We start from the raw sequence: 24,556 nt of genomic DNA, 5'->3' as shown, positions 1-24,556 counted from the left end.
TCACTCACTCACCGCCCCTCACTCACTCACCGCCCCTCACCCACTCACCGCCCCTCACTCACTCACCGCCCCTCACCCACTCACCGCCCCTCACTCACCACCGCCCCTCACTCACTCACCGCCCCTCACTCACTCACCGCCCCTCACTCACTCACTTCCCCTCACTCACTCACTCGCCCTCACCCACTCACTCACTGCCCCTCACTCACTCACCGCCCCTCACTCACTCACTCGCCCTCACTCACCCACTCACCGCCCTCACCCACTCACTCGCCCTCACCCACTCACTCACTCGCCCTCACCCACTCACTCACTCGCCCTCACCCACTCACTCACTCCCCTCACCCACTCACTCACTCGCCCTGCCCCTCACTCACTCACCGCCCCTCACTCACTCACCGCTCCCCTCACTCACTCACTCACTGCCCCTCACTCACTCACCGCCCCTCACTCACTCACCGCCCCTCACTCACTCACCGCCCCTCACTCACTCACCGCCCCTCACTCACTCACCGCCCCTCACTCACTCACCGCCCCTCACTCACTCACCGCCCCCTCACTCACTCACCGCCCCTCACTCACTCACCGCCCCCTCACTCACTCACTGCCCCTCACTCACTCACCGCCCCTCACTCACTCACCGCCCCTCACTCACTCACCGCCCCTCACTCACTCACCGCCCCTCACTCACTCACCGCCCCTCACTCACTCACTGCCCCTCACAATAAAAGTATTTGTGGAGAGTTTCTGCAGCCTGCTTGATCTCTGCTTCATCAACTAACGAGAAGAAAAATGTATTGTTCCCGAATTTCTCCCTTCCTGGATATTCTCATATAACTTGTGTTCACATGCCATTTAAAAACAGAGAGCTTCAAGCAAACGGAAACAAAAAAAAAAAAAACACTTTCAAGCAACGACTGAGGAAAAACTCATTTAAAACACCCGGGACATGAGAGCACAAAAGCAAATAGAGGTACTGTAAAAAAAGACATCAGCGGGCATCGTCCATCCCTTCTTCACCCTCAGCACAGCGTCCCCAAACGCCTGCGCCATATGCCGCGACGTCACACCACATCTCAGTCTGTATACAGTTATGTTTCAGGGGTGTGGGAGTCTAAAAACGTGGGAGCTTCTAAACCAATTTTAAAATGGAGTAAAACAGATGATTGTACTAGTTCTGTGGGGCGTCGTTGGTTTAGCATTGAGCAGCTGTCGGCCGAGCCGGGGAGGGCCTAGAGCGGGGCGTGAACCCAGAGGAGAGGCAGCAAGGAAGCTGCTGTAGCTTAGACCACCCCTCCCTCCCTCTCCAACGGCCTGCAGTGTCCGTTCAGGCGACCAGCCAGCTCTACACCGCTGACACCTGCTCATCTGCAACAGACCAGAGAGGAGAGAGTTAAACCCATAACTGACACAAGGATTTCAGACAACAATCTAGGAGGATCTTACAGCGGTGTCATAGACACTATGACAGGCTAACTTAGCGGCTCGCATGAGATCGTGTCAATCTAGTTTGACCAGAAACATGAAAAATACTACCGTTCTATACTGTGACTGTGTCTTCTTTTTGATAAGACAGAGAAGAACCAAGAAGCTGAGACTCAGATTACAGATAGCATGAACAGTAGGCCAGGTACATCCACATCTGAGCCCTTCAATGGTGAACCATCTGCCAGGAACCCAACTCTGACAGTAAAGTAACTACAGCACTCCAGCAGCATCACATAGACCCCTGAGCTATAGTCTAGTCTAGTACGACATGGCCGGCGCTATAGTCCTCCATGTTAACCTTGGCTGGGGCTGTTCTCTGTCGTTCTCCACGTACCATCCTCACTATCCCCTAGGCCCTGAAGGCAGACGCTGGCCGGCCGGGACTGGCTCTGGGATTCGTGGTGGAGGAGATTAACCCCCAGTCTCCGGGCCTCCACCAGGCCTCCGGGGCTCTGTAGCAGCTTAGACCTCTGCAGAGCCACGCTATAGTCAGGCGGCCGCAAGTGGGACGGTCGCAGGGGAGCTCCATCCTGTCCATCGACCAGGGTGAGGCCCTGGTATCCCGGAGGGGTGGGGGGAGGCCCCCTGTACCTATCGTCCTTGGTGGGGGAGGTTACACAGTACACTGGCCGCCGGGAATGAGGGAGGAGACGGGAGGGGGTGTGACGGTGGATGAATGGGGGAGGAGACGGGAGGGGGTGTGACGGTAGATGAATGGGGGAGGAGACGGGAGAGGGTGTGACGGTGGATGAATGGGGGAGGAGACAGAAGGGGGTGTGACGGTGGATGAATGGGGGGGGAGGAGACGGGACGGGAGGGGGTGACGGTGGATGAATGGGGGGGGAGGAGACAGAAGGGGGTGTGACGGTGGATGAATGGGGGAGGAGACGGGAGGGGGTGACGGTGGATGAATGGGGGAGGAGACAGAAGGGGGTGTGACAGTGGATGAATGGGGGAGGAGACGGGAGGGGGGGTGACAGTGGATGAATGGGGGAGGAGACGGGAGGGGGGGTGACAGTGGATGAATGGGGGAGGAGACGGGAGGGGGGGTGACAGTGGATGAATCGGGGAGGAAGGGAAAGAGGGAGAAAAGAAACAAAAATGGAGAAAATAAATCAATGAGATGTTTCACCAGCACCATGTAGCAACTAAACCACTCACATAAAGAGATACTTAGGCGTGGCGGGTGAGATAAATGGCAGCAGCAGATTTGGCCCATACTGTACAGTACTGCACTTCTCTTTTTAATCCTTCTGTCCATCCAGTCAGAGGACAATATATTGGCTTGTCCCAAGTGGACTCAAACATAGTGCACTATCTAGGGAATAGGGTGCCATTTGGGACGTATCCATTATCTCGGTTCTCTGCTCCATTACCAGAACACTGTGCTCCATTAACAGAACACCGTCTCTGCTCCATTACCAGAACACTGTGCTCCATTAACAGAAGATTACTGAAACAGGAAAAGCCTGATTGACAGGTTAGATAATGGACCAGCTGAAGAATTAAGTATGTGAGAGAGTAATAGTACATGCTTATGATGAAACTACAGCTGTGCAAACAGCAGAAGCACAAGCAGGGGACCCCACTGTACTGCACTTCCAACGACAGTCTCACGCAGCATGAGTGAAAAAACAGAAGCATTTGAGACTAGTGGCCAGGCACAGCAAGTGCATCCAAATCAACAGAATCTGCTTTTGTCATTCCTCCACACACACCACACCCATAGCACGTCACAAGTGGGGTTCACAGTTACACTAACACAACAGTAGCGCTGATAGGAGAGACACACAGAAGACCCTCACCTATGAGGCCTTTCTCTGTGCTTGAGGTGACCATTTTGTAGACGGGATCTGTGCTTTGGGGTGCGTCAGGGCTCTCCCCAGGGGCGGCGGAGACGCCTTCGGTAGTGCGGCGTTTGATGGTGCCGTAGTTCCCCTCGTAGGTGTCCGACAGCGAGGAGGATGAGGCCCAGCTCTGCCGTGATTGGTTTAGCTCTGAACTGTCTCTGGAGAGCCTCTTGGCGTCCTCTCCTCCCCCGGATCCCGTCCCCGGTCCTCCCGCTACCCCAACCCAGGCCGGCCCAGCCTCAACCTCCACTATAGGCCCTGCTAGCTGGGTGTGGCGGAAACCCCCAGGCACTAGGTGGTCCCAGGTGGGGGGTCGGCCCAGCAGGGGGACAGGCAAGCTCTGAAAGCTGTCGTGGGAGTTGGAGGAGCAGGAGGTCCAGCTGCCCCGCCCGCTGTCGGCCACACTGTCCAGGGAGACGTGGTCGGGAGTCAGCTCCTCTGTGGAGGTGGAGGAGGTGAAGGTGGAACCCCGCATCACCTGGCCCCGCGCCAACGAACTGACCAGGAGGAGAAAGGAGGAAACACAATGAAACAGAGAAGAACGATGAACCCAACAGAGAAACAAGCAGCAATAACTTACAAGGAGAGAAAACACAATGAAACAGAGAAGGAAGCAAGAGTAAACAAGAGTTCATTTCCTCTCACCTTGAAGGACAAAGCAACAAGGTGAACGATTCCTGTGTAATATGTCCTGTTACCTCCTCCCTTCATCCCAATACCTCTCAGTCTCACAAGAATGCAGAGCACAAAGTGTTTCTAGGATTTTATCACTGCCATATGGTAAAGTTGTGCTCCTCTCCTTTCTGTCATTAACCAGACAGCGTTTCATTCTCTGAAATGTTTATTACGAAGCGTAAAAAATAAAATTTATTTAATGGACCGCCTGACGCCGCAGCAGGTTCCCAGGTAATGAAATATTACACAAAAGCAGAGTGTGGTCAAGAAGTAAATTATTTATTTATTGTATTTATGTCAGGGATGCCTCACCGTGGAGGGACAGTAAAGGTGGTTGTTCACCTGTTGGAATTTTAAATGGCTGTGCACATAAAATGAGCAACACGGTTAATTTGGGACAGAGAACATGTGATGCTGATAAACAGTGGCCCCTTTATGATTTCCCGTTCACGGTGTGAATGAGGACATAATTGGAACCCCTTATTGGAACTCCTTTGAGGAAGTATATTATGTGTGTGTTGGTTCTTCTATCCTTGTGGGATAGATAGTAAAACAAGAAAATTCTACCTTGTGGGGACATTTCCCTCATCCCAATAAGGACAAAGGCTATTTTAAGCTTAGGGGTTAGGTTCAGGGTTAGGTTACAATTACGGTTAGTATGAAGGAACATTTTATGTTTGTGCTTTACTAATAACCAATTTGACTGGGTTCATGCAAGTCACTGATTAAACGTGCCTGGGAGGAATCCTCACAATCAGTATCTGAAATTTTGTAGTACAGCCAGAACATTGTTTTGAGAACGGAAAGGGATATCTCAGTTTCAAGGTCTCAGCTTGGAGAGGCGAAGCCTCGTGAGGTATTGGTCGGTCACATGCACAAACCAAACGTTAATGATGAATTATTTATGAATAAGCTAAATCAGGCAAATATAACTTGTCTGTGTAAGTAGTATAAGACATCTAGTATAAGACATCTAACGGGACTGCCCCGGCGGAGCTCACTTCAGACTGGTACTTTATGCATTTAAAGTTTGACTGTGACCTCTCCAGGATGCTGTTAATAAAGAATGACTCATTTAAGATTGACTTCAGGTATCCCTGGTGGTAATTTCCACAACAATTATGGTGGTAATTTCCATGACATTCGGGTAAAAGGTCAGGAGTTAGGTTTAAAGTTAGGATTTTTTTAATGGAAATACATTTTAGGTCCCCATGAGGATAGAAGAACAAAACGTGTGTGTGTGTCTGTGTGAGAGAGTCTAATACTGTGTGTATTACCTGGTGCTGGGCTGGCTGCAGTCAGAGTCGGCGTGTGTGAGCTGCATGGTGATGCCTGGGGTCTCAGTGGTGTCCCTGGCCTTGGTGCCTTGGCGCTCCTCTGCAGAGCCAGCAGGCATTGAGTCCACAGAGCAGTTACTGACGATGCTGGAGCGGGACGAGATCTCACTGTGGCTGGAGTCGGACAGGTTGTCGGATATCACTGCAGGCATCAGGGCATAGCCTGGGGAGAGAGGACGAGACAATCAGCCTGGAGCTGTGCTCATTCACACACAGCCTGTAACAAAGGAGATGGGAGACACTGCTTTGTACTACAGGCTCACTACATAGACATGCTGCTGGCCTGCCAAACACTGATCCTGACTAGTTTAATGAAATTGTTTTATTAAATCGTTCAAAAAATGAGTCATTGTAAATAAGAATTTGTTCTTAACTGACTTGTTTAGTTAAATAAAGGTAAAATATATATATAATTGACATAATTTCAGTCAATTGGAGGTGTACCTTTGGATATATTTCAAGGCCTACCTTCAAACTCAGTGCCTCTTTGCTTGACATCATGGAAAACTCAAAAGAAAATCGGGCCATTTTTTTTTGTTGCCCTCCACAAGTCTGGTTATACTTGCGTACAATAGGAAAGGAGGAAGGAGACGCGTTCTGTCTCCTAGAGATGAACGTACTTTGATGCGAAAAGTGCAAATAAATCCCAGAACAACAGCAAAGGACCGTGTGAAGATGCTGGAGGAAACAGGTACAAATGTATCTATATCCACAGTAAAACGAGTCCTATATCGACATAAACTGAAAGGCCGCTCAGCGAGGAAGAAGCCACTGCTCAACAACCGCCATAAAGAAGCCAGACTACGGTTTGCAACTGCACATGGGGACAAAGAACATACTTTTTGGATAAATGTGCTCTGGTCTGATGAAACAAAAATAGAACGGTTTGGCCATAATGGCCATCGTTATGTTTGGATGAAAAGGGGGGAGTCTTGCAAGCCGAAGAACACCATCCCAACCGTGAAGCACGGGGGTGGTAGCATCATGTTGTGGGTGTGCTTTGCTGCAGGAGAGACTGGTGCACTTCACAAAATAGATGGCTTCATGAGGGAGGAAAAGTAAGTGGATATATTGAAGCAACATTTCAAAACATCAGTCAGGAAGTTAAAGCTTGGTCTTAAATGGGTCTTCGAAATGGACAATAACCCCAAGCATACTTCCAAAGTTGTGGCAAAATGGCTTAAGGACAACAAAGTCAAGGTATTGGAGTGGCCATCACAAAGCCCTGACCTCAATCCCATAGAAAATGTGTGGGCAGAACTGAAAAAGCTTGTGCGAGCAAGGAGGCCTACAAATCTGACTCAGTTACACCATCTCTGTCAGGAGAAAATTCACCCAAAATTCACCCAACTTATTGTGGGAAGCTTCTGGAAGGCACCCGAAACATTTGACCCAAGTTAAACAATGAAACACTGAATGATTTGGGCTAATGTGCATGTAAACTTCAAACTTCCAACTGGATATAAAAAAAAATCCAGTGTTTATCTCATCTTCATCAAAAATAACAGCGAATAATCAACATTAAAACAATAGAAAACGGGAGCTGCCTTATAACCACATTGCCATTGACCTGTGAAGTCTCTTAAACACAACCGACTAAGCCTAAAACTTTTTTCTATCTTCTGAATGTAATAAGTACAGTCCAATATCTAAGAATCAGTTATTTTCTCTAAAATAAATAAAGGTAAATATTACATATTGTAGTAGTGAAATTTTGAATGAACAAATTATTAAAACTAGCTGCATTGTATTAATAACTATGCATAGGTTGTCAAATTGTTGTAGATCTACTTGGACTGAACCTTAACCAACATGTACCATACAGTACATGAACACGTTCCCTATCATTCAATGAACTGCTGAAAACTCATGAAAAAAGTACATAGAATATTTCCCCAGTTCCCTTCACAGAAAGTCCTTTCTCAGTCTATCTCGGTACTCTAAGCCAACTTGTGTGCCGTATTCTACACAGGGAGTATTGTAGTCTCAGTCTGTCTGTCAGATAGTTTTTCTCCTCTTGTGTCTGTCTCTGCAGAGCCATGCAAAGGCCCTGCAGGGGCTGGCTGACCTCCTGGCCTGACCGTTAGCCTGCTCAGCACGTCCCTGTCCCGGGCTACCCTCCTGGGCCTTAGAGGACCCTGTCTGCCCCTGATCCTCCACTGGTGGCCTAACCATCACCAACGCAGCCAACTTCTCCCTAGACTGACTCCTCTCCCTCAGCATCCTGAATGGGGAAAGCTCCCTCAACCTCTTCCGCAATAGAGAATCTGGAGGTTTGGGCCTGGGGGTTGTTACAGGCGCTGGCCCTTTCTGGGCCTCTGTCTGGGGAGCGGGCGTCCCTCGCCAGGTGGCCTTTGCGGACCCTGATCCTGGGTCTCCTTGAGGCCCGGAGTGGAGTGGAGCCCTGAGAGGGCTCATCATCCCTGACCTGGGGCTGAACGCTGGACCTGCCTGGGGGCCTTGGGAGCTCCATCTCCCTAGCACTGCCTGCTCGGTCTCCATCTCTCTGTCCCTGTCTTCCTCCCTGTCTCTGCTGTGCTGCCTGGTCATCTGCAGTAACCTCTTGTGGAGGAGAGCCCCACCTATGCCGTAGCTGCGGGTGCCCGCCGTGCCCGCCTTGGTGCTGGCCTCGCTGGTCAGAGAGGACGACGAGCCAGACATGTTCATTTGGCTGTTGGAGTTATGCTGGGGCTTGGCCATGCCACCCACTGTGGACAAACAGGAGAGACAGGGAGAACGATTGAGGAGCCTGATGGCAAAGATGACACTAAATTACCGTATGGATAGGTGAGATGAGGGGAAAAGAAGACACTGAGTATATGGGCAGTGTATGCAAGCGTGTGTATTTTGGGTGTGAGGGATGTTGGTTTTGAGGTGCTGATACAGAGGGTGCGGACCGTGAGGTACAAACCTTGAGGTGCGGGTAAGATATGGGTTATGTTTCGTTGTGAGATGAAAGAATGGATGGGAGTCGATTCTGATGTGAGAGGTAATGTGCAGTAGCCAGGATGTAGACGTTTGGGATGCAAGGTAGTAATGTAAGCTGTAATATAATGTGCAGTAGCCAGCAGGGTTTGGGTCAATTCAATATTTAAATTGTAGTCAATTCAGCAAGTAAACCAAATTCCAAGTACACATTGTCCTCATTTAAAGCATTGAAGAGGATTGGAATCAGTGTACTTCCTGGATGGACAAGAATTGAAATGGAATTGACCCCAACCTTGGTAGCCAGGATGGTAATGTTTTAAGCGGTAAGTAATGTAGTATGCAGTAACCAGGATGTAGACCTTTGCGCGGGGATCCCTGTGGCGAGATGGTGGGGCTGGAGTGCAGGGAGGACACGATGGACACGGTGTCTTCAGCAGACCTCTTCCCACTCCAGGGACTGTCCTCTGATTGGCTGAGCTGGGAGCTGGGAGGCCTCTTTATCACTAGGGGAGAGCTGGAGTCTGGGAACAGGTGAGAGACAGAGATGTACACTGTTGGAGTCTGGCACAGACAGGGACATACACTGTTAGAGAGTGAGCCATACAGCGGGTGTGGCACCATTATTGTACTACAGAATATTAACGATTTGGCCACGTCTCCCTTGTAAAAGAGGTCTTTTGGCCTCAATTGGACTTCCTGGATAAATAAAAAGATCACCCACAAGACATCACGATCTCATCGTTAACAAGGACTCACTATAAATGAACTCACTAATACGCAACATGTTTACATTGACATAGAAATAGTGTGATCAAACTCAATTGTCCTGGAATTGTATACCATATCTTCTGATGCTATTTCTAGGGACCAATATATTGTCAGTATACTGTAACTAACAATTCATTTGAACAAATAAATAAATGAAAATTGAGATACTTAGTCAATTGCACAACTGAATGCATTCAACCGAAACGTGTCAGTCTTCCGCAAATCGCTAAAATCCAGGTAACTTTTCCCAAATTCCCATCTTTTTCCTGAAATCCTGGTTGAAAGACTCCTGATTTGATGCTTATTTCATCCTGATCCCAAGGATCTTCCAACCGGGATTTCTGGAAAACCTGGGAATTTTGTGAAAGGCACCAGGTATTCTGCAACACGAGAAGAGTGTAACCGTTCCAGTGACTCACTGTGTGTGGCGTGAATGTCCTTGGCGGTGCTCTTCTTCCGTTGGGGGTAGAGGGGTACCTGGATCTGTAGCACCTGGGACACGCGGTTCTGGGCCTTCCCCCCGGGCAGCGCCGAGCGCAGCGACACAGGAGAGATGTCCGACTTGGTGGACCGTCGCTCACTCAGGTTCTTGGACACTGCAGTCATGGAAACAGGAAATCATTCATCTTGCACCAGGCATTGCAAGATCATTATGTTCCCGACAGTAATAACAGAAACAGCAGCGCTTATCAATGGCCTGACCAGGAGATGAGTTACTTCAGAGGGTTGGTGTGTAAATATAGTAAACACAGAGAGAGGAAAATTAAGAAGGTCGTCACACAGACAGGAAATCGAAATGTATCTTACACATTTAAAGGAAGATGAATGAAATGGGTATAATTGTATGAAAAACATTTATTTGTACACTTGACTCATTTCTAAACAACAAAGGCATAACACCCTCCTCTCTCAATAGGGCAATGCAGAAGGTTCTTCTCAACTGTGAAACATCTGAAGCACACTAGGTGGCAGTGTTGGGCAAGTTGAACACCCAATAAGTGTCAAACGCTCAAGTGAAAAACACAACTTCATTACAAGTGCATTGAGGAAATGTTATTCCACTGCTCTCTCCCCTGAAATTACTATTAAAGTGTGCCTTTTGTAGGAGAGTAAAATAACCTTCAGTTCTGTGAGAGAAGAGCTCTGCGGGAGGCTGGGAGCATCAGAGTCGAGAGAATACCCAACCCTGTCACAGCCAGTGATGGCAAGGGGATGATATAGCCTGGTAACACTTGGTGTTTCTAAGTGATTCTAAGTGACTATAAGTGTTATACGGGGTTGCATTTGGCCACCGACATTGTGGTTACGGTGTAGACTCACAGGTGCTGTAAACAGGCTCACACTGTAGAGACATAATCTGGTGTTTCTCCTCGTCAGTCTCCACCGCCAGGTTGGACAGGTACTGCTTGACCTTACGGGCCATCTGAGCGTCCTCGTACAGCTTCTTAGCGTTGAGCAGCGAGCTGCGACGCACGCGCTTCTTGTGGGCCCCGCCCTGCACGTCCAACATGTTGGAGTTGGTGCTGCCCTGACTCAGAGACCTGGAGAGGGGGAGAAAGGGGTGTTGGATGGGAGGAGAAGTGGATGGAATGAGGAATGGAGGGAGGGAGCCAGGGTTGAGAGGAAGGCAGGGTGAAGTGAAGAACGGAGGGAATAAGAGAGGAAGGGAGGGAGACGGGTCAGTTCTCCAGGACTCCAGTGGAGGCACTTAACAGACATGCTGCAGGGTATGGTGTTCGTGTAGCCTCTCAGTATCAACGCTTAGCACTACCTTGTTCAACAGTCACTGTGGCATACAGTCTGGACATTCAGAGAGAACATAACTGATGGGCAGGTCACTAAAACACCATTCTGCTGCTGACTGTAAACAGAGCACTGGAGCACAGCAGGTTATAACAACCATGCGACAAGGCCGTCTCACGCTGATGCACCATGCTTAAACGTGGGTCGATTAAATAACAAAAAAAAATAACATTCTGTTTGACAAAGACAGTCGAAAAGGGTTAGAAAATGAAAGGAATGAAAAATCAAAGTCAGGGGAAAATGGCAGGATGCACACACAACGCAAAACGGACTCAAGAGTCAATGGTGACCTTTGGGAAAGGATGGACACAGGCGCACACTGTGAATGAAAGGGTTAGGGACTGAATGGTACATGTAGGGGGCATGCGGTTTGGGGGGGGACACTGGCCACGTGGGGGTGCATGGTGACTGGATGACTGGACTATTACCAGGGGACTTACCCTAAACTCTTCCACCTCTTCTTCCTGCAAGCAAGACCCAATGACATTGAAGCAACGTGGCTCACAGAGACAGTACAGTCAAGGAAGGACAGGGACACACAGTGACCACATGAGGAGATTGGGGGACAGAGCAAAGGGAAAACACCGGGAACTCGCCACATTCCCCACATTAACTGTGTGTGTGTGTGTGGGACATTTCATGCCGAATGTAACTCTGTGAATCCACCTTGTGTTTTGCCATTATGTCCAGTAGCAGTGAGACGTGTGAGAGATGGGTGTGTGTATACTTTCTGTTTTGAGAATGGATGTACAGTGCATTATGAAAGTATTCAGACCCCTGGACCTTTTCCACATTTTGTTACATTACAGCCTCATTCTAAAATGGATTCACTTGTTTTCTCCCCATCACTCTACACACAATACCCCATAATGACAATGCGATAACAGATTTTTATACATTTTTTTCACATTGATGAAAAAACAAATATCTTATTTACATGAAGTATTCAGACCCTTTGCTATGCGACTCGAAATTGAGCTCAGGTGCATCCTGTTTCCATTGATCATCCTTGAGATGTTGCTACATCTTGGAGTCCACCTGTGGTAAATTCAAATTGATTGGAAAGGCACACACCTGTCTATATAAAAGTGCCACAGTTGACAGTGCAAACCAAGCCACGAGGTCGAATTAATTGTCCGTAGTGCTCAGAGACAGGATTGTGTCCAGGTGCAGATTTGGGGAAGGGTACCAAAATATTTCTGCAGCATTTATGAGTAATCGGGGGGAGAAGGGCATTGGTCAGGGAGGTAACCAAGAACCCGATGGTCGCTCTGACAGCGCTCCAGAGTTCCTCTGCAAAGATGGGAGAACCTTCCAGAAGGACAACCATCTCTGCAGCACTCCACCAATCAGGCCTTTATGTTAGTGGCCAGACCGAAGCCACTCCTCAGTAAAAGGCACATGACAGCCTGCTGAGAGTTTCCATAAAGACATCCTAAAGGACTCAGACCATGAGAAACAAGATTCTCCGGTCTGATGAAACCTAGATTGAACTCTTTGGCCTGAATGCCAAGCGTCACATCTGGAGGAAACCTGGCACTATCCCTACGGTGAAGCATGATGGTGGCAGCATCATGCCTGAGGAGATGTTTTTCAGGGGCAGGGATTGGGAGACTAGTCAGGATAGAGGGAAAGATGAACGGAGCCAAGTACAGAGAGATCCTTGATGAAAACCTGCTCCAAAGCGCTTAGGACCTCAGACTGGGGCGAATGTTCACCTTCCAACAGGACAACAACCCTAAGCACACAGCCAAGACAACACAGGAGTGGCTTTGGGACAACTTTCTGAATGTCCTTGAGTGGCCCAACCAGAGCCTGGACTTGAACCCGATAAAATAAGCTCTGGAGAGACCTGAAAATAGCTGCGCAGTGACACTCCCCATCCAACCTGACAGCGCTTGAGAGGCTCTGCAGAGAAGAATGGGAGAAACTCCCCAAATACAGGTGTGCCAAGCTTGTAGCATCATTCCCAATGAGACTCAAGGCTGTAATCACTGTCAAAAGTGCTTCAACAAAGTACTGAGTAAAGGGTCTGAATACTTGCGTAAATGTGAGATTAACTTTTTTATTATTTTTTTTATTTTTTATATATACACTTGCAAGCATTTCTAAAAACCTGTTTTTTCTTTGTCATTACAGGGTATTGGGTGTAGATTGATGAGAATTTTGTTCTGTTTTTAATCCATTTTAGAATAAGGCTGTAACGTAACAAATTGTGGATAAATATCAGAGGGTCTTGAATGCTTTCCGAACGCACTGTATAGGGGGAAACTGGTGCTGCTTGGTGTGGAGGGAGCCTGAAGGGGGCAGGCATGCACTGTCTGTGACAGGCTGGACTGTAGGACACACTGGGTAGTACAGGGGGCGGAGAGTAGGCAGATGACACCTCTACCCCCTGATACCTTATCAGCTATTATTTCATTCCCCTAATGGTTAAGGGTCAGATTGGGAGAGGTTGAGAGGATTGAGAGTGCTGATCTAGGATCAGTCCCCCCAAGTCCATGTAATCTTATTCAATATGATCTAAAAAGGCTAAACTAGATCTGTGTTTAAGGGCAGTAAATGTAGCCAGGGGAGCGAGCACCTACCTCTGTCGGAACATAAGAGCTGGGTCCATGTTGGCTGAGGTCATACGGACAACATGACGGATCTCCTTGGCGATCATCCTCAGCTTCTCAAAGTTCACCAGACCGTCTACTTTAGAGTCATTACCTGCGGCGAAAACATGTGAGCTTTTCTTCAACTTCATTAAATGTACAATCTAGGTTTTCATAAAAACAACAAAGCGGGCGGTGACCATCACTTATTTCGGTAAATATCTGAGGAATGGGGCTGGAGATATAACACCCAAACACTAACGATTGGTTCCCTCCTTCAGCCTGTTTAATTGGGTTCCATTTAAGAGCCGAGCGCTGGTTTTTGAACCAGAAGGGAGTGTGTGCCACTTAATGTGTAGCTGTTCATGTGTTCTCACAGCTTTTCGCATTAGATGGGAGTGATTGATTTACTTATCACATTATCATGCTTCATCTACACTTCTGCTAACACCGTGTGATAACAATGGGTTCCCTGGCCTGTTCAACACATCTCACTGTGAGGAGATAACGGCAAACACACGCTAATGGGGAAATCACAATAAACGTCTCCCATCTGTCATGCCAATCACCAAACGATCCATTTCCTGTTTTAGTACTACACCATTTTTCAACTTTTTTAAAAAACTTTGCATAATACCGAAATCTCTGTGGTTGTTCTAACTTGGTCTCATACGGGATGCCGAAGCAGAAAGGGAAGCAGAAGTAAAAACGCCCTGAGCAATCTTGAGAGTGACCTCGGTTTCAGCTGAGCCAGGGGGAAGTGGAAAACCAAGGCCCATATGGAAACCGCCCGGAAACAACATGTCAATGACCCCAATATGGTATGAAAGCTTTTTCCATCTTAAACAGCAAGTCTGTGAAATGCTAATGTAGCTAATGGACAGAAGATTTGTCCTTTGTCTAATGAGTGCCTGAGTTAGGCATGATTCACTGTATATATGCTAATACAGTACATGCCAATAAGAGTATACTGGCGGAAGGTGCAACAGTCTAGATGTAAAAACACTGGACTTTAACTAGCTAAGAACTCAACATGAAAAGTTAGCATGATGAGGTTTCAGTCAAAACAATGACCTTAAATTCTTTGGGACTGAAGGACAGTATTGAGTAGCTTGGATGAATAAGGTGCCAGAGTAAACTGCCTGCTACTCAGGCCCAGTTGCTAATATATGCATATTGTTAGTATATTTGGATAGAAAACACTCTGAAGTTTCTAAAAACTGTTTGAATGATGTCTGTGAGTATAACAGAACTCATATGGCAGGCAAAAACTGGAGAAAAAATCCAACCAGGAAGTGGGAAATCTGAGGTTTGTAGTTTTTCAACTCCTTGCTTATCAAATATAGTGTCTATGGGGTCATATTGCACTTCCCAAGGCTTCCACTAGATGTCAGTCTTTAGAACCTTGTTTGATGCTTCTACTGTTAAGGAGGGGGGAATGGGAGGTGGATGAGTCAGAGGTCTGCCAGAGTGCCATGAGCTGACCACGCGCGTTCATGTGAGAGTTAGCCTTGCATTCCATTGCATTTCTGAAGACAAAGGAATTCTCTGGTTGAAACATTATTGAAGATTTATGATAAAAACATCATAAAGATTGATTCTATACATCGTTAGACATGTTTCTACGAACTGTAACGGAACTTTTTGACTGTCTGCTCGCGCCTCATGAATTTGGATTACAGGGCTAAACGCGCAAACAAAGAGGAGGTATTTGGACATAAATGATGGACTTTATCAAACAAATCAAAAACTATTGTGGAACTGGGATTCCTGGGAGTGCATTCTGATGAAGATCATCAAAGGTAAGTGAATATTTATAATGCTATTTCTGACTTTGTTGACTCCACAACATGGCGGATATCTGTATGGCTCGTTTTGTTGTCTGAGCGCCGTACTCAGATTATTGCATGGTGTGCTTTTTCAGTAAAGCTTTTTTGAAATCTGACACAGCGGTTGTATTAACGAGAAGTCAATCTAAAATTCCATGCATAACCACTTGTATCTTTTAGCAATGTTTATTATGAGTATTTCTGTAAATTGATGTGGCTCTATGCAAAATCATCGGATGTTTTGGAACTACTGAACGTAACGCGTCAATGTAAACTGAGATTTTTGGATATAAATATGAACTTTATCGAATAAAACATACATGTATTTTGTAACATGAAGTCCTATGAGTGTCATCTGATGAAGATCATCAAAGGTTAGTGATTAATTTTATCTCTATTTCTGCTGTGGCTGGATTTACAACAAGTTTATCTTTAAAATGGTGTGAAATACTTGTATATGTTTGAGGAATTTTAATGATGGGATTTCTGTTGTTTTGAATTTGGCGCCCTGCACTTTCACTGACTGTTGTTGAGGTGGGACGCTACCGTCCCGAATATCCCAGAGAGGTTAAATCACTGTGACAGGTCGCTCTAGCAAATTATATTGTATAACATCTTAATCCGACAAGCGGGTATAAATAAAGTTTAGATAAACAGGTAACACTTTATTTGGATAATCTCGAGCAGATGGTTTATAGATGTTCAGTCGATGTCCAATAACTGTCAACAACATTTCTACTATCTACTAACCCCTATCCTAACCCTAATCTTGACCTGATTACCCTTTTTCTAACCTAACCCTTTTTCTAACCTTAGCAAGCAGTTGCTTATCAACAGATGGTTTGTTGATAGTATGACCATCTGTAAAGCATCATTATGGGACTTTCCAAGTAAAGACCAATAAATTAATCCGATATGGTTTCCACTGGACAAGATTAAGGTATTTTAGGCAGGCACTGAGAAAGGCATCCATACCTTCATGTAGGAAGGTGAGGTCCTTCTTGACGACGGGGAACAGGGGGATAATGGGCGGCTGCATGCTCTGGCTGCTCAGGACGTTGCGGTACTTGGCCATGTTCCTGGACGGGTCGAAGATGTCCTGCAGGTCGCGGAACAGCTTGTCGTACTTACTGGGCAGCTTCTCCCACGATGACCTGAGACGAGCTATTGGAGCCAGATTTAGGCCACTGTCGGGCAGGAGACAAGGAGGAGAGGTCAGGGTTAGGTTTCAGACCACTGTCGAGGAAAAGACAAGGAGGAGAGGTGAGGGTTTAGGGTTCAGACCACTGTAGAGGAAGAGACAAGGAGGAGAGGTCAGCGGTTAGGGTTCGGACCACTGTAGAGGAAAAGACAAGGAGGAGAGGTGAGGGTTTAGGGTTCAGACCACTGTAGAGGAAGAGACAAGGAGGAGAGGTGAGGGTTTAGGGTTCAGACCACTGTAGAGGAAGAGACAAGGAGGAGAGGTCAGCGGTTAGGGTTCGGACCACTGTTGGGAAGAGACAAGGAGGAGAGGTGAGGGTTTAGGGTTCAGACCACTGTCGAGGAAAAGACAAGGAGGAGAGGTGAGGGTTTAGGGTTCAGACCACTGTAGAGGAAGAGACAAGGAGGAGAGGTGAGGGTTTAGGGTTCAGACCACTGTAGAGGAAGAGACAAGGAGGAGAGGTGAGGGTTTAGGGTTCAGACCACTGTAGAGGAAGAGACAAGGAGGATTGGTCAGCGGTTAGGGTTCGGACCACTGTTGGGAAGAGACAAGGAGGAGAGGTGAGGGTTTAGGTTTCAGACCACTGTAGAGGAAGAGACAAGGAGGAGAGGTTAGCGGTTAGGGTTCGGACCACTGTAGAGGAAGAGACAAGGAGGAGAGGTCAGCGGTTAGGGTTCGGACCACAGCTATAGAGGAGAGATGGTAAGGTAGGTAAGCCTTGTCCAAGCTAGAATGGCCTATAGGGCAACAACAGCCCATCTCCTGTATCTGCAGCGTGGGCGTGAGGCCGCTTGATGTACACCCTGGACAGGACACTCGAGAGATTGGTTAGGGCTCAAAACTCTCCTTCAGTGGTTTTCTGCCCTGGTCTACTTTCCTTCATCCACACCTAGCTAAATGAAGTGGACAAGTGAGAGGCAGCCCACTGTTAGACCTCATCCTCATACCCTCTGTCTTTTCACATCAACGCAGATGAAAGAGAGGAAGCAAGGAAAGGAAACAACATGAGAGTATAGAGACACCCAGAGGCTAGGAAAAGGTGAGTCCGCTCTGAACTGAACGGGAGAGGAGTGGGGAAGCGGAGCTATCTGGCCAGATGACCACTCCACTGCCCAGACCAGCCTAGACACAACATGCACACAGTACAGAGACACACTTCAGGGAATACAGAAGTGAAAGCTGAAAGCAATGTGTACCACTTAGGGGATGATGCACATTATCACAATTGAGGAGTACTCTCTTTCTTGAATGTACACCCATTCACTCACTAGGGTTGGGCGGTATGCAGATTTTCATACCGTTCCTGTACCATACTGGTGTATAAAGCTGTATTGCTTACATTTCTGCCGTACCTTACCTCATTGTTAACCTATAGATGTATAGGATACTGGACCCGGGCTCAGGGACGGCCAAGTCTGGAGATCTGTTCCATCTCTACTGAGATGGGTCGATCTGCTTTTAGTTAAGGTTTTTTCACCTTAAGTGTGGAATGATCTACAACGCACTTTAAATTGGAGGGAAAAAAAGGTTCAATAAAAAACTACCGGCAGTGCACACAAGGGGCGCTATTTCTTTCCAAATATATATATATATATATATATATATATTTTTTTTTTTTAAGCACAAAACAACTTCAGGCAGCAGGGATCTTGATCCAGGGGGGGATTGATTGTCTCTGCTGAAACCATGAAGCTTGGTCTTGCAAGCTAGCCACTTAGCTAGCAAGTTAGCAAACTAAATCCATAACTTGACCCCTGAGCTGAAGATAACTATCTCAGGTGTGCCAAATATATGAACTTATAGTTAGTTATAAAGCAGTGGCGTACCACTCTCCCTGCATTTTCTTTTTATAATATACAATTCATTTTTACAGTACTGAAAATCATACCGTCTGTATTTGAAAATAACCCGGTATACATAGTATACTGCCTAAGCCTATGACTCATTCACTCACAACAAAACACGCCATCCAAAAACGATGCATCTTCAGTGTTTGTTTTCCCATTTCCTCAATGAGCTCCAGTGGCTTTGTGACCTCCGAGCAGATTCATTTAGAGAGCAGCAAATTATGACGGGTGTTTCCTCTTTCCTCTCCTCCCCCCCCCCAACCCCGTCCTCTCCCTCTCCTGACAGACCTGGCAGCACTGCTCTAGAATTACCCTCATTGTTCTCTGCTCTGAAGTGGAGTCTCCAGCCAGCCAGCCAAGTCCATCAGCCAGCAAGGGAACTGACTGATCTGACTGCTCTAAAGAGGGCTTGAGGCAGAGGGCCTCGTTACACATTGGATGACACAGACAGTAGGGAACACACACGACACAAGATGCATACAGACGCGCACACATGCAGAGTCAGGCAAACACGCACGCGCTCCGGCAGCCAGGCCGTTCCATGGCTGAGTGAGGAGACCACAGCGAGCCTAACCAGACTCCCATTGTCAGAAAGCTCTCAGAGGACATCCTCTGCCTCACACACACACACACACACACACACACACACACACACACACACACACACACACACACACACACACACTACAGTTCCCTGAAGATTCATGTAATAGCACAACGGACAACAGAAGCGCAATGTAGCCAAACCATAGAAGGCAGAGTTAACAACATAACAAAGCAGAAATGTAATAACTGTTTTGGGACTCAATTTGGACAGGCAATAACTCGTAGGGACAGATATAGGATTGCGGGGCACGCAGATGCAATGAACTGCTTAGAATGGGAACAGATAGAGAACAGAACAGGGAGTGTTGCCTTGGGAGGGAGGGACTGGTCTCCAGCCCCCAACTAACTCACCTGATAATGGCGAACATGGAGTTGAAGTTCTTGCACTCTCGACAGTTCAGAGCAATCTTGATGAAGTGTTTGATGGTCTTCATCCTTTTCATGGCGTTGGGCTCCCTCAGGATCTCCGTGGCGACCCAGAAGGTCTCCTGGTTGATGACCTCCTCAAACTGCTTGAGGCGCGTCTGCTGGACTCCCGCCGAGGAGTCCAGTAGCTTGAAGAGGTCGTCCACGTACTCGGTGGACTCGATGTTACGGAACAGCTCAAAGTCCCTCATGGAGAGCTGGGCGGCCACCTGCAGAACAGCACGACAACTTTATTAACGCATACGAGACGGGGAACGTGTCTGCTGCTGTACGGTCTTCAACCCCTCTGTTAAACACTCAGAAATACACAACACACACGTAAATACACCAGATACACACACCTCCACCGTGCTGAGCTGGAGCAGGGTGATGTGACTCTCCTTCAGCAGCTCCTGGGCGTCATCGTCTGAACACGACGTCTCCGTATCCATGTTGTTCTTCAGGTAGTACCTGGGGACAGGGAGGGGGTGGGGACACACAGTAATAATAAGGTTAGGCTCATACCGGGAAAACCATGTGTTGATTACAAAGCAGACATAACATCAAGACGACGTCTAGAAACCTTTATTTAGTCACGGCAAATTAGTTATTATGAGCCCTGAATGATGATTGGCTGAAAGCCGTGGGATATCACGGAATGACAGAAAATGACTAACGACGTTGGTAACCAGTTTATAATAGCAATAAGGCACCTCGGGGGTTTGTGGTATATGGCCAATATAGCACTGTTAAGGGCTGTTCGTAGGGACGACGCAACGCAGAGTGGTACGTTGGTCAAACACCACGAACCCCAGAGGTATCTCATGGCTGAGTTATGAAATGCATCATTATCATTAGAAAATATACAACCACATGAATAAACGTGCCGCCGTTATTGTCTGTATTGTCTGTTTACTATGTCAACTCCCTGGTCGACACCACCAGGGCAGCAGCGGTATTAAGATGTGTTGTGGGGGGGGGAGCGAGAGCAAGAGAGAGCGAGCGAGAGAGAGCGAGAGGCCCTGACAGTGGTGATCCATTACAGCCATACATTTTCCCATGGGCGGGTGAGAGAGAGAGAGAGACACACATCTCCCCGATGCCCTTTTCTGGGAGAGCGTCCAAAAGCAGCACATTGGACTAGCGCTTCTTAATGGAGCCAAAATATGTCTACAGCTAAACCTAGAATGCAACGCAGCGGCCAGCAATACATTTACAGTGTGCCACTTTTCATGGGCAACGTCCGGGTGCCCGTTATCGTACTTGATGTGTACTTAAAATGCCCTGGCCGACCCTGCCAACTCAAGGCATCAGGGATGGGGATCTGAATAAGAGATGGGTACAGTAGAGGGGGCTAGGTCTCTGCTGCTTGGCCCCCTGCTGCTGCTTCTAGCCGTCTGGGACTGACTGGAGGGCCACTGGGGCAGTTGCTGGAGCTGGTTGGGGAGACTCCCCTGGCTAGATGAGTGTTTGGGCTTGTCAGGAGTGAGGACTGGAGGGCTTCTGCTGGCTAAGCTTGTGTATCACCCACCAAATCAGATCGAGGGTCAGTTACTCAATGCATAGAGAAGTCCCAACAGGTCGACCGGGCACAGCTCTATTTTCATGGATAAGGGGGGCAACAAAGAGAGGGATGTTGGAAAGAGGGACATGTATAATACAACACACAACAGATGTTGAATGTAAAAAGGTGGGCTCCCGAGCAGCGCAGCAGTCTAAGGCACTGCATCTCAGTGCTAGAGGCGTCACTACAGACCCTGGTTTGATCCTGGGCTGTAACACGACCGGCCGTGATCGGACGTCCCATAGGGCGGCGCACAATTGGCCCAGCGCCGTCCGGGTTAGGGGAGGGTTTGGCCGGGGTATGCTGTCATTATAAAATAACAATTTGTTCTTAACTGACATGCCAAGTTAAAGGTTAAATACACTGCTCAAAAAAATAAAGGGAACACTAAAAGAACATCCTAGAGCTGAATGAATTAAATATTCTTATTAAATACTTTTTTCTTTACATAGTTGAATGTGCTGACAACAAAGTCACACAAAAATTATCAATGGAAATCAAATTTATCAACCCATGGAGGTCTGGATTTGGAGTCACACTCAAAATTAAAGTAGAAAACCACACTACAGGCTAATCCAACTTTGATGTAATGTCCTTAAAACAAGTTAAAATGAGGCTCAGCAGTGTGTGTGGCCTCCATGTGCCTGTATGACCTCCCTACAACGCCTGGGCATGCTCCTGATGAGGTGGCGGATGGTCTCCTGAGGGATCTCCTCCCAGACCTGGACTAAAGCATCCGCCAACTCCTGTACAGTCTGTGGTGCAACGTGGCGTTGGTGGATGGAGCGAGACATGATGTCCCAGATGTGCTCAATTGGATTCAGGTCTGGGGAACGGGCAGGCCAGTCCATAGCATCAATGCCTTCCTCTTGCAGGAATTGCTGACACACTCCATCCACATGAGGTCTAGCATAGTCTTGCATTAGGAGGAACCCAGGGCCAACCGCACCAGCATATGGTCTCACAAGGGGACTGAGGATCTCATCTCGGTACCTAATGGCAGTCAGGCTACCTCTGGCGAGCACATAGAGGGCTGTGCGTCCCCCCAAAGAAATGCCACCCCACACCATGACTGACCCACCGCCAAACCGGTCATGCTGGAAGATGTTGCAGGCAGCAGAACGTTGTCCATGGCGTCTCCAGACTGTCACGTCTGTCACATGTGCTCAGTGTCAACCTGCTTTCATCTGTGAAGAGCACAGGGCGCCAGTGGCAAATTTGCCAATCTTGGTGTTCTCTGGCAAATGCCAAACGTCCTGCCAAACGTCCTGCACGGTGTTGGGCTGTAACCTGTGGACGTCGGGGCCTCATACCACCCTCATGGAGGTCTGTTTCTGACCGTTTGAGCAGACACATGCACATTTGTGGTCTGCTGGAGGTCATTTTGCAGGGCTCTGGCAGTGCTCCTCCTGCTCCTCCTTGCACAAAGGCGGAGGTAGCGGTCCTGCTGCTGGGTTGTTGCCCTCCTACGGCCTCCTCCACGTCTCCTGATGTACTGGTCTGTGTCCTGGTAGAGCCTCCATGCTCTGGACACTACGCTGACAGACACACCTTCTTGCCACAGCTCGCATTGATGTGCCATCCTGGATGAGCTGCACTACCTGAGCTACTTGTGTGGGTTGTAGACTCCGTCTCATGCTACCACTGGAGTGAAAGCACCGCCAGCATTCAAAAGTGACCAAAACATCAGCCAGGAAGCATAGGAACTGAGAAGTGGTCTGTGGTTATCACCTACAGAACCACTCCTTTATTGGGGGTTTCTTGCTAATTGCCTATAATTTCCACCTGTTGTCTATTCCATTTGTACAACAGCATGTGAAATTTATTGTCGATCGGTATTGCTAACTAAGTGGACAGTTTGATGAGTAACTGAGTCAGGTTTGTAGGCCTCCTTGCTCGCACACGCCTTTTCAGTTCTGCTCACGGTTTTGGAGCAGTGGCTTCTTCCTTGCTGATCGGCCTTTCAAGTTATGTCAATATTGGACTCATTTTACTGTGAATATAGATACTTTAGTACCTGTTTCCTCCAGCATCTTTACAAGGTCCTTTGCTTCTGTTTCGCACCAAAGTACATACATCTCTAGGAGACAGAACGCGTCTCCTTCCGGAGCGGTATGACGGCGGCGTGGTCCCATGGTGTTTATACTTGCGTACTATTGTTTGTACAGATGAACGTGGTACCTTCAAAAGTTTGGAAATTGCTCCCAAGGATGAACCAGCCTTGTGAAGGTCTACAAATTTCATTCTGAGGTCTTGGCTGATTTCTTTTGATTTTCCCATGATGTCAAGCAAAGAGGCACTGAGTTTGAAGGTAGGCCTTGAAATACATCCACAGGTCCACCTCCATGTGACTCAAATTATGTAAATTAGCCTATCCAAAGCTTCCAAAGCCATTACATCATATTCTGGAATATTCCAAGTTGTTTAAAGGCACAGTCATCTTAGTGTATGCAAACTTCTGACCCACTGGAATTGTGATACAATAATCTGTATGTAAACAATCTGTATGTAAACAATTGTTGGAAAAATTACTCCAACCTAAGTGTATGTAAACTTCCGACTTCAACTGTATATATTGTTTTTTTTATATACTGTTGTCTACACAAGCAACAGTATATACTAGACAAGAATATCTTTCGACTTCCATTGTCTAGCCTAAGCTGCTCTATTTTGCCCACTGCCCGGCGCCAAGGGGCTGTCTATTACCCATAAGGTACCAGGGCTCTGTGTGCTGCCGCTGGCTGTGTATGTATGAATTATTCCAGGCGTGCAGTCAGTCTGCAGAGAGAGGCACACACAGTGACAGAGGATCAAATATTCATGTTAACCTAGTTGGGATGAGTCTGATGTGTGACTAGAGGAGCAGGGGCAGAGAGGGAGAGCGGCGGCAGAGAGGGAGAGCGGCGGCAGAGAGGGAGAGCGGCGGCAGAGAGGCGGCAGAGAGGGAGAGCGGCGGCAGAGAGGGAGAGCGGCGGCAGAGAGGGAGAGCGGCGGCAGAGAGGGAGAGCGGCGGCAGAGAGGGAGAGCGGCGGCAGAGAGGGAGAGCGGCGGCAGAGCGGCGGCAGAGAGGAGAGCGGCGGCAGAGAGGGAGAGCGGCGGCAGAGCGGCGGCAGAGAGGGAGAGCGGCGGCAGAGAGGGAGAGCGGCGGCAGAGAGGGGAGAGCGGCGGCAGAGAGGGAGAGCGGCGGCAGAGAGGGGAGAGCGGCGGCAGAGAGAGGGAGAGCGGCGGCAGAGAGGGAGAGCGGCGGCAGAGAGGGAGAGCGGCGGCAGAGAGGGAGAGCGGCGGCAGAGAGGAGAGCGGCGGCAGAGAGGAGAGCGGCGGCAGAGAGGGAGAGCGGCGGCAGAGAGGGAGAGCGGCGGCAGAGAGGGGGAGAGCGGCGGCAGAGAGGAGAGCGGCGGCAGAGAGGGAGAGCGGCGGCAGAGAGGGAGAGCGGCGGCAGAGAGGCGGCAGAGAGGGAGAGCGGCGGCAGAGAGGGAGAGCGGCGGCAGAGAGGGAGAGCGGCGGCAGAGAGGCGGCAGAGAGGGAGAGCGGCGGCAGAGAGGGAGAGCGGCAGAGAGGCGGCAGAGAGGGAGAGCGGCGGCAGAGAGGGAGAGCGGCGGCAGAGAGGGAGAGCGGCGGCAGAGAGGCGGCAGAGAGGGAGAGCGGCGGCAGAGAGGGA

General features: G+C 48.4%; 1 protein-coding gene across 3 annotated transcripts in view; it reads right to left on the bottom strand.

The window, feature by feature from the left end:
- Positions 1-595: 595 nt before the first annotated feature.
- Positions 596-24,556, bottom strand: part of LOC135548828 (rap guanine nucleotide exchange factor 6-like) — a 137,519-nt gene continuing 113,558 nt past the window's right edge. For 2 of the 3 annotated variants that reach the window (XM_064978793.1, XM_064978795.1), the window contains 13 exons: positions 19,697-19,805; positions 19,281-19,564; positions 16,251-16,462; positions 13,438-13,561; positions 11,290-11,313; positions 10,367-10,587; positions 9,466-9,642; positions 8,638-8,799; positions 7,933-8,058; positions 5,291-5,513; positions 3,294-3,835; positions 1,823-2,113; positions 596-1,368 (listed from right to left, as the gene is read on the bottom strand). In XM_064978793.1, coding sequence (XP_064834865.1) covers positions 1,346-1,368; positions 1,823-2,113; positions 3,294-3,835; positions 5,291-5,513; positions 7,933-8,058; positions 8,638-8,799; positions 9,466-9,642; positions 10,367-10,587; positions 11,290-11,313; positions 13,438-13,561; positions 16,251-16,462; positions 19,281-19,564; positions 19,697-19,805 — 2,518 coding nt within the window. In that variant the 3' untranslated portion in view covers positions 596-1,345. The remainder of the gene's footprint in view (positions 1,369-1,822; positions 2,114-3,293; positions 3,836-5,290; positions 5,514-7,932; positions 8,059-8,637; positions 8,800-9,465; positions 9,643-10,366; positions 10,588-11,289; positions 11,314-13,437; positions 13,562-16,250; positions 16,463-19,280; positions 19,565-19,696; positions 19,806-24,556) is intronic. The other variant, XM_064978794.1, reaches the window with a different exon arrangement.

The sequence above is a fragment of the Oncorhynchus masou genome, chromosome 11, assembly GCF_036934945.1.
Source record: "Oncorhynchus masou masou isolate Uvic2021 chromosome 11, UVic_Omas_1.1, whole genome shotgun sequence".
In the NCBI taxonomy this organism is placed as follows: Eukaryota; Metazoa; Chordata; class Actinopteri; order Salmoniformes; family Salmonidae; genus Oncorhynchus; species Oncorhynchus masou.
Note: the sequence above shows the minus strand (reverse complement) of the source record. Positions and strands in the feature narration are given on the sequence as shown.